The following is a 10,906-nucleotide window of genomic DNA, read 5'->3' on the forward strand; positions in this document are numbered from 1 at the left end:
GCCAGAGTCCCCAAATGACATGGCCATCCTACAGGAAAGTTTGTCCCAAATAAATAACTGGTGCCAAATTCATGGACTGAAACTTAAATGACAAAGAATGCATTATTGTATCCTTTGGGAAGTCATCTACTCCAGGGAACTACCACATTGACAGTACACCACTAAAAGTTGACCCAGTTGTTCGGGATTTGGGAACTTATGTGGACAGTGACCAATCTTTTGACCAACATGTCTACTGCTGTATTACTTCTGTATTGTCCAACTTATAAGCAAGGGGGTTATGTCTAGATCTAGGGATGCCATTGTTCCACTTTACTCTGCCTTTATTAGGCCAGTCATTGAGTATAATGCTTCCTTTGGCATGTCTGTCCAAGCACATGCAAAAACTAAAATGCTGCAGAGATACCTTACTAGAAGGATACAAGGATAAAAAAAAATCTTACATGGACCGTCTCAAAGCCATGTCACTATACTCTGTATCCTACAGAGTGCTAAGAGATGACTTGTGTCCGGCATACAACACATCCTCCAACCCAATATTGATGGATTTACTGCACATCAGCAAGTCATATGTTGTCAAATCCTGGAAACTATCGCCCCATAAGCCTGACTAGCTTGCTCTGCAAAGCTATGGAAAGGATCATCATGGACCTCATAAATAAAGATATTGGGGACCTACAGACACTGGATCCTACCCAGTTTGGCTTTAAGGGCAGATCCTGCCTCTTAAACCTGGTTGATTTCTTTGAAACAGTCATCAAGGCCATTGATGAGGGGAAGGTGGTCCACACAGCCTACCTGGACCTTGCAAAAGCCTTCGATACAATACCACACTCGGGCATTATAGATAAGCTCACCAGCTTAAATATAAACCCCTATGTCACTAGATGGATTGCAAACTGGCTCAAGGACAGAACCCACATGGTTAGAATTACTGGAGCCATGTCAGACTCCAAACCAGTTACAAGTGGTGTCCCACAAGGCTCAGTCCTGGGACCTCTCTTGTTCGGTATATATTTCTCGGAGGTACAGGCAACACGGAAGGACTGTGGCTGACCAAGTTCGCAGATGACTGCAAACTGGGCGCCATAATCGACTCTCCAGCCGACACAAGCATCCTCCAAAAGGGTCTCATAGAAACAGACAACTGGTGCCAGAGCCATGGCCTCAAGCTGAATGCCAAAAGTGTATAGTCATCCCTTTGGCAAAAACAAAGTGCCACAAATTACCACATAGGTGGTAATCCATTAAGTACAGAAGAAGTAATTAGGGACCTGGGGACCCAAGTTGATAGTAACTCTCATTTGACAACCACGTGGCCAAAGTGGTTAGAAAAACATTTTATATAGCCCACCTAATCATGAAGGGATTCACATCTAGATCAGAGGAGGTCATCGTGCCTCTTTACTCATCCCTCATCAGGCCCATAATTGAGTACAATGCCCCTCTTGGGATGTACCTCACCAGACACCTGCAGCAACTGGAAAGACCCCAAAAGTACCTCACCAAGAGGATCAAAGGGCTCAAACAGATGCCATATGCTGCCTGGTTAAAGAAACTCCAGCTCTACTCAGTGGCATACCGCCTGTTCAGAGGCGATCTGTGCCTGACGATAAAGCCATGTCCAACCCGGAATTAATGGACATGCTGCACCTCAGAAAATCCAAATCCCATCAAGCTACGCGCTCAAGAGACTTGAACTTCAGCACTGAAATAAATAGGACATGCTGGAGGGACAGATTCATAACCCAGAGGCTCCGTTCACTCTGGAATAAAATTCCAGTCCAGGTTAGGCAGAGTCCCTCATTGACTCTCTTCAAGAGGAATCTTGATGAGTGGATGGGAGATCGTAGGTTTACCCCGGGTGTCACTTCTGTGTCACTGTTAGACAGAGGCACAGTATACTAACCTCGAAAAAGGGCATAGCAAAATAAATTTAAAATGGGTGGCGAAAGCCAAACACATTCTGGCTAGGCTTATAAATGCCCTAGGGAAGATAGCCTAGTATGAACCTAAGAAATATGCTATCTAAGGATCTAGACCTCTTCTGCAACATTAACAGAACTGTTTTGTGGGACAGGCTTATCTCACAGAGGGCACCGCTGCTCTGGAACAGACTCTCCATTCATGTGTGGCCTTCTGAGCTGTTGCCTGTCATATGTTTTTTTTTTTTTTTTTTTTCTGGATGACCATTTTTATACAGTATTTCACTTCTTGTCCGGGCAGAATATTCTAACATTAGTATAATCTTCAAAGCAGGATTTTAAAAATGGACAGCAAATGAACAGTGGTTTAAGGTATATCACCTGTTGCTCACAGATGTCTAGAAAATATGGTTCTAGGCCAAACAAAGGTAAATGTTTCATTTTACAGGTCTTGCTAATACAGTCTCTTCCTTCTGCAAGATATATTCTCTTGCCTATATTCTCAAATCAGCAAGCATCTTGAGTTTGGATTTCAGTTTTACATCTCTTCTTTTATAACTTTTTCAGACACTATAAGATTTATATGGAAATTCATCACTGAGCATCATGCTAGCAAGTTTTGCCCCATAACCTCTGGGATGTGCCGGACCTGCCTGACAGCTCCGCTGCTTTTTATCTACATGTCCATTTCTTTCCACTGGAGGTGAGAATCGGGCATAATCAGCTTTAAGGAGAGTTCTGCTGTTCATGAATTCTTGCCCAGGGACACATTTATTTCACCTTGTGGTGAGAGTTGGGTGGCAGAAAGAGGGCCAGCTGTTGGGTTAATCAGAGCTACCTACACTCCTCCTTGGAGCTGCTCTTCCCCCTACCGCAGCTCAGTTGAGTTGCTTTCAGTACAGCTTGCTGTGATAGGCAGGTCTCTGCACTCTTGACTTCCTCATTCAGTGTACTTGCAGTGGGCTTTTAGCGTGTACTAGACAGACGCATACTCCATGAGTATAACACCCAGGCAGTAAGCCTGGGTCCTCTTCCTTCCCTAGGATGGGTGAGCCAGCCATGGCCACTCATTCCATTCTTCACTGCATCCCAACTGTTCCAGCATATGCGCCACTAGTCACTCTGGTCATGTGCATCATAGTTAGGGCTTCATCACTCTACACCATAGAGCCAAGCACACTGGTAGTTTTTGTGGCTGTCCCCTGTATCATCAATTACCCTATGGCCATAAAGAGTCACCATTCTGGATATCATTACTTGCTTGTCACAGAATATATTGCATTTTGAGATGAGGGGGCACATTATTAAATTTTGTAGTCTGCAGTACTCTGGACTTTACAAAATCTTTGTCCAGCAATGGAATTGCTACATGAGCTGATGTAGTTGTAACCAGCTTCACAACTAGGAATGCTGAGTATTCTTGCATCTTTACAAGTAAATCATCTGTTTCAGCTATGCCAGTAGTCTTTCAGCTTTTCCCGGTTAGGGGTCGCCACAGCGGAACTCCGGTCCGCTAATTGGCAGTAGATTTTTACAGTGCTGAGTTGCCAGCCCAACACCCAACCTTCAAAGAAGGCACACTCATTCACACATGCACCTACCTGCATGTCTTTAGCTGTCACTCAACCACGGGGAGGACATGCAGACTCCACACAGAAGGCGCTCTAGCCGAGAATCGAACGGGAGAACCTCCTGTATTAACATTAATTAGTGCAGTTTTATGGACAGGTGCAGTCTCTTGTTTTGATGGGCTCTAGCATGACTGTGGGGTTTTTTTTTCTTTCTGTACTTCTGCTTTTTTCAAAGTCTCTGCTCTTGACATGGCATGTTCTTTCATCTCATTTATGATATCTTCTGTAATATTCTCTGGCTCTTCCCTTTCTGTCTGCCAGTCATGTAGTATCAGTTCAACTTTTATATTCATTGAACAAGATTACAGTCCCTCTAGTACATGGACGTGGCCTTTTTTTACCGTTTCAGATTTGTTTCTACAGTAAGAAAAAAAAGTCTCTCTGCTGTTAGCGTTTTCCACAGTGGCAGTCCTGCTCCTTGCAGAACTTTTTGTTACTGCTTTTTGTTAGAGTTTAATGTAAGTGTGTGGGAAGATGCACACGAGGGCAGGCATTGCTGAGTTTTTATTTTGTATTTGTTAATTGGGCTAGTGTTCTTACTCGCCGTAGATGCATTTCAGCTTCAGTGCAGGAGTCCAGCATGAAAAAAAAATTTAGAATGGTACAACATATGACAAGCTACTGTTTAATTGCTGTTGCTTTTTCTTACGTATTTGTAAGTGAAAGGTTACTTAATTGAATGTAGTCTCTTTACCTTTTAGTCGGTGTATTTTTCTGTTTTTAATTTGTTGCCATTTTTTATGGCTCTCTGATTTTTCTTTTACTCTTTTATTTTATTTTTTGTATGGCATGTGAACTTTTAGTCTGCTTTTTATTTATTTATTATTTTATTTATGCTTTCTAAATTGGCCGTAGGTGTGAGTGCATGCATGTGTGTGTGCCTTCCGTGGAAGGTTAGGTGCCGGGCTGGCAACTCGACACTGTAAAACTCTACTGCCAATCATGAATGGACAGGTGATCTGCTGTGGCAACCCCTAACCGGGATAAGCCGAAAGAAGAAGAATTATTATTTTATTTATGCTTTGAGTGGGCTAGCCCCATTAGGCCAGTAGCCTGTCTTCAGGGCAGACGCAAGGTGATATTTACACTACTAGGGAAAAATTGGTCTCATCCGTAGGACAGCACACTCAGTGTAGCACCCCTTGTGCTGCACTGCAGTCAATCTGACTGGTGTGAAATACAACCTGCAGACGTCTGCACCAAAGGCAAGTTCATAGATTAATATTAGGCTGACTGCCCTCTTGGGCTCTTCTAAGCCTAGCTAATTAACCCATGTGAGAATCACACCCTGCACCTTGTGTCTGTAAGGTAACCACCTTAACCATTATACCAGCCTCCCACAAAATGTCTTGTTGCTGGATTCAGACCTTTAACAGCTGTGCAATCTGTTGTGCCACTGACACTGCTGCTTTGATAAGGTGCCCTGGAGTGCAGGCAGTAGATACATCAGCATAAAATAGTGAAGAACTGTAGTGGGGGTGCCACTTGAATGCAAAAATGTTTTTTTTTTTTTTTTTAAAGTAAAATGTGTTTATTTTATCAAAACTGTCACAGAGCATGCTACATTTAATCTGTCCATTATTTCTTACTCTTTCCTGTGTGTTTACCTGCTACTTTACTGTTTTCCTAAAATATTTAGATATGTATACATACATTCAGGCTGATTTTAATATGCATCATAAAGAGCATTGGTAAATTGAATGGAACTTGTGTATGTTGTTTCATTTCAAAGGTTCATAGGTGTGTACTAGGCTAATGACCCTGGGGCCTTTACAAGCTATAGGATTACCCTGGCATCGTGCCACCCGACCTTAGTTCCCATTGCCTGTGTCGAGTAGAACCACTGGGGTTATCCCCGGAGTGAATTTTCTATTTCCCGTCCACTCATCAAGATTTCTCTTGAAGAGGATCAGCGAGGTGCTCTGCTTGACATGTACGGGAAGTCTGTTCCATAGCATGGGCAGTCTCTGGGTTATGAACCTGTCCCTCCAGTACGTTCTGTTGATTGTGGTAATGAGGTTGAGGTCTCTGAAGCATGTGGTGCGGAGGGATTGGGATTTATTTAGATGTAGCATTTCTAACAAGAACTGGGTCAGACATGGCTTTGTAAGTCAAGCAGAGATCGCCTCTATGTAGGCGAGAGCCTGTCCATATAGGACAAGTGTTTAAAGCCTAGATCCTCTTTGTGAGGTACTTTTGCGGCCTCTACAGTTGTTGCTAGTGAGGTACATGCCAAATGGGGCATCGTACTTTATGATTGGCCTAATGAGGGAAGAGTAGAGGGAGACAATGACCTCTTTCTTCCTGGATGCAAAACCCTTAGTAATGAGATGTGCCACATAGAAAGACTTTCCGACCACAGTGGCAATGTGGCGGTCAAAACAGAGGTTGCTGTAAGCCTGTGTTCTCAGATTTCTTATAATGCCTTCTACGTTCAGTGGACTTTCAGTGGGCTACTATCAATGTGGTAATTCATGGGAACCGAGTTTTTCCCAAAGAGGATAATGACACATTTTTTGGCATTGAGCTTAAGGCCATGGTTCTGACACTAGTCATTGGTCTCAGTGAAGGTATTCTATAGGATGTCAGCATCACTTGGGGAGTTAATAATAGCTCCCAACTTACAATCGTCTGCGAACTTTGTCAGCCAGAGTCCCTTTGTGTTGGGCCTGGACTTCAGAGAAGTAGATTCCAAACAGGAGACCCAGGACCGAACCCTGTGGGACTCCACTCGTGACTAGTTGGCAGTCTGACTTGGAGTCCGCTACTTTCACACTATGGGTTCTATCTGTGAGTCAGTTTGCAACCCACCTAGTGATATAGGGGTTGATGCCTAGCTTAGTGGGTTTTTCTATGATTCCTGAGTGGGGAATGGTATCAGAGACCTTGGCCAGATCAAGGTAGGCTGTATGAACCACCTTGCCTTCATCCACAGCTCTGGTGACTAACTCAAAGACGTCGACCAAGTTGAGCAGGCATGATCCACCCTTCACACACAACCAAACTGTATGGGATCCAGAGTTTGGAGATTCCCTATATCCTTGTGTGTTAGGTCCATGATGATGCGTTCCATAGCTTTACATGTCAGACTTGTCAGGCTAATGGGGCAATAGTTCCCAGAGTCTGTAGTCACTCCTCCTTTGTGCAGAGGGATGACTGTAGCAGTGCGCCATTTTGTAGGGACAAAGCCCGAGGTGAGGCTGTGATTGAACAGGACACACAGGTGAGGTGCCAATTCACTCTGTAGTTCATGTAGAACAGAGCCAGAGATATTGTCAGGTCCCATAGAAGCTGTATTATTGGCCTTGGACAGTGCTGTTCTAACCTGTGCAGCAGTAATACTGGGTGCCTGGCAATCTACTGGTAATGTGATTGTTCCTTTGGGGGGGTAAACTTGGCACTGAATTTGTCTGCCAGTATATTGGCTATTTGTTGGTTCGGTATAGGAGGTACCATTGTGCAGTAGCTCAGAGCAAATCTGGGTATTGCTGTGGAGATTCTTTACATAACTGTAGAAGGCCTTGTGGTTGTCTTTACTGTCTGCTGCAATTCTGTTTTCATAGCTAGCTTTAGAGGATTTGATGAGGGATCTCAACTTTTTGTTGAGGCTGATAAGGGAGTTTTTCCAGTCTTGGGACTTCATTTTATTCAGTTTCCTCCTCCTGTTGTAGAGTTTGTTTATGGCAGGGGACCACCAGATTGGCTTCCTTTTTTTGGAGGAGAGCATCTTTGTTCTGTTGGGTATGGCAAGATCTATGCGTTTATGAACATGTTTTGTACAGTGCATTGGTGTATGATTTGGCACTCGTGCAACTATTCCCCATTTGCATGGGTGCCGTGAAGTTAGCCACCTCTGTTTTTAGGAGCCAAGCGTTGGCTTTGGAGAAGTTTTTCATGGTGGTTACCTTTGTGGGGGGGGGGGTGGATTTCCAAGGTGATTAGTTTGTAGTTGGATCTAACCATGGAGGAGCTGACTATTGGTGTAGAGCAATGATTGCTCATGTTAGTAATGACCAGGTCAAGGATGTTCCTGCCTCTAGTGGGGGTGAGAACGAGCTGGTCTAGGGCATTGGAATTAATGAACTCCAGGAAACGGGCAAGTGTATTGGTACAGGAGTAGTTTTCCCAGTTAATGGAGGGGTAGTTGAAGTCTCCTAGTATGTGTGTTAGGGTAGACCCTTATATTCTCCAGGGTGCTTAGGAACATGGAGTGTGAGTCTTGCAACATGGTTGGGGACCTATTACAAGCTTTAACCTGAATCGCTGTCTTACCCAGTGTTAGCCGCACCTGAAATATCTCTGATGCGTTATATTGGGCTACCAGTCTGGAGGTGTGTGCATCCTTTATGAATTTGTAAACACCACCCTCTTTGGAGCTTTGGTCCAAGTTCTGGGGGGAAAGGTGTGGAAAGAGGTTGTAGCCTGGTAGTGTAGGGGTGTTTTCTGCTGCCTTGAACCAGGTCTCTGTTACAGCACAAATGTCGACGTTCTCCATTTTAAGGAGTGCTTTGAGCGAGTGCATTTTGAGGTTTAGACTTCTAGCATTGAGTAGCATGACCCTCAGATTGCATTTGTTTGTAGCGGTTACAGTGGTAATTTGGTCTTTGGAACACTGCTTAAAAAAGGCATTATAGGGGTGGCAAGAGCCTTGGCCAGTATCCAGAAGCCCAGGGGTGACGGATGCAGGCCATCTCTGGCAAAGCATCGAGGTCTGTCAATCATGTCATCCCAGGCAGATACTGGATCCCCTTAGAGTGACACCAGAAACGTAGCCAGTTGTTGAAATCAATCATTTTGTCCATGTACTGTGGTATCATTCTGGGTTATGGTAGGATGCTGCTCAGGGCTAGGGTCATAACCCAAGAGCTCCTCCATGTCTCTCTTCATGTAGTCCAGGGAGGTAAGTCTCGGGTCATTCACATGTACAATAACTGAGTCGTATTTGTACCTGTTGAGGGACTGGAGTGCATGCGTTATGTGGTAGATCCTCGCACCTGACAGGCAGCTGACTGTTACTTTTCTCCTTATTCAACCTAGTGAGTGGGACATTAGTGTGCCTCACTATCGAGTCACCTATGACTAGTGTGTTGGGTATGCTGTTCATCTGTTTCATGTACATTCTTTGTACTAAATGTTTTATATTCACTGGTAGATTCTAGTTTAGGAGGACCTGATGAGAGGAATTGGTATAGTTATTACAAGAGCCATTTGTTATCTTTATGTAGATAACATGGGTGATTAAGCTGCTGGGTTCTGCTAACTTAAGTCTGTAAACACTAGTCTGCACTTTTACAGTTAACAGGTGAACATTGTGTAATTTAAACTTTTCAGTTTGTTTACAGTGCTTGTGATTAGGGTGCAGTATCTGTGCAGTTTGAAATTTTGCACATATGATTTGGATGGAAAAATGCTCCATAAACTGACCCGAATCCTAACTGAAATGCTGGTGTCGTATTCCTTATATGTATGTGCTGTGAAGTTTTTTTTTTTTAATCACTTTAATTTTAAGGACTCAGGCAAAAATGATGAGGGCTATGTACACTGGAAAGTAATACGTTTGCATGGTATGTTGGAGTATACTAGGATTTTTAAATTGGAACATTCAATTATTCATGTTGTTTAACCTTCCTGGTAACGTTCTCATCCTTAATTTGTTTGTTCTTTACAGAGTTGGAGTTTTGGAGGATTCATTTACATGCCTAGGCATATTATGTGCCATTCTGTTTTTCCCCATCGGTATCCTTTTCTGCATAGCTCTACGACAGAGGAGGTGCCCAAACTGTGGGGCCACTTTTGGTTAACTGCATCAACAGCAGGCTCTTGGGGCCAAATCAACAATGTTTTTGTATTGTAAATTCTTTAACATGTTCTGTAAATGTTGCGTCTAATGTACAGTTGAAAAATTTATGGAATTATGGTTTTAGATCTGGGATGTATAAATGGTCAAGATATGGGATACCCAGCCATGTGAGAAAAAAACTGTATTGCATGCATATGGGTAGATGGTTATGAAATTTCACTTATTTCTGGTGCCTTTCAGATGATTACATTTTTTGCTTGTTTTGCAGTTATTGAATATATTGCAAGGAACTTTTCATATATTGCATTTAATGCCAAAATGTTCATGTTTTCTCACAATTTTTGTATGGTAATTCTATTGGGGCTTGTGCAAAGGTTGTTATTTTTCTTATTTGGACACTGCATTAAATAACGTAACTGTCTGCATAGGAGTTTAACTTGCCCCAGTGCATTAGCATGAAGCCCCACAGCACGAATGCTGCTTATTTTCCCATAATTCTGTGTTTTGCTGATTGTCATAAGAAACACTGGAGGGCAAGTTGGATAGCTGTTTAGCAGTACACTTGCAAAAGCCTCTAAACTAACGAGGTAGAAGATTATTTTCCATTAACACAAAATTGCTCGGTTATTCACACGAAAAAAAAAATCTAACACAAATGATTAATTACAGAACTGCCATTCATGTCCATTGGGGACCAGTATTGTAACTGTTTATAGAATTTAATGTCTTTGTCAAAGATGTTCATTAAAACAAATACAGAACAGAATTATTAAGGCTTATTTTGCCAATTTTACTTGAGCAGCTTCAAAAACATTGTGTATTTCTTTACTGGACAATCAAGATATTATAAAAGATAACCAGGAAATAAATGTATATTCTGTATACACTACGTTCCATTGTTTCACTAGACATACTGGTAATTACATATATGTAAAATGAATGAATAATATTTAAGTACTTTTAAGTATGTCCAGTTTTATAAATCTTTTGCTAATAAAACTTCAAATTTTGCTGACTTATTTTTGTGGTAGTTTGTCACATATCTGCTTTTCACTTGTACACTTTTAAAGTGCATAACCCAAACCTCAAGTTTTTATTTTGTTATTATTCAGTTATATACTCATTTGCCTGATTCACTTAACAGGTAACGAACTGTTACAGACTGTTTACAATGTATTCATTGGATTTTCTTTAGGACATCTGTACAGTTATGTGAATGGAGTTTTGCAGGCATGCTGGGGGGTGGGACAAGGCGCTTGACTTGCACAGTCAGTGACTCTGGTTTGATTAGTAAGCCTGGTATTGGAAGGCTGTCTGGTTTTGGAGGATGAGACTGAAAAGCTGATCAGAACAGCTTGTCCTTGTGAAGAGTGTGGAGTAAGTTGTCATATTACTGACTTCACTTTAAGGTAACAGTAGCTACACAAAGAACATTGTGTGACCACCTCGGTAGCATACATACAGAAGCACATAAGGATAGTGCCAGTAGGAGGCAGTGTACAAATCTTTCTGTGTGGGTAGGAGGGAGGATAACGTATTTATTTAAGAAA

General features: G+C 42.4%; 1 protein-coding gene across 1 annotated transcript in view; it reads left to right on the forward strand.

Annotated features, from left to right (window-relative positions):
• BRI3 (brain protein I3) overlaps nucleotides 1–10,375 on the forward strand; it is a 230,558-nt gene extending 220,183 nt beyond the window's left edge. Inside the window, exon 3 of the mRNA XM_044089713.1 lies at nucleotides 9,225–10,375. Coding sequence (XP_043945648.1) covers nucleotides 9,225–9,357 — 133 coding nt within the window. The 3' untranslated portion in view covers nucleotides 9,358–10,375. The remainder of the gene's footprint in view (nucleotides 1–9,224) is intronic.
• Nucleotides 10,376–10,906: the final 531 nt, after the last annotated feature.

This window comes from Protopterus annectens, chromosome 12.part0 (genome assembly GCF_019279795.1).
Source record: "Protopterus annectens isolate FY-2018-M chromosome 12.part0, PAN1.0, whole genome shotgun sequence".
Taxonomy (NCBI): Eukaryota; Metazoa; Chordata; order Ceratodontiformes; family Protopteridae; genus Protopterus; species Protopterus annectens.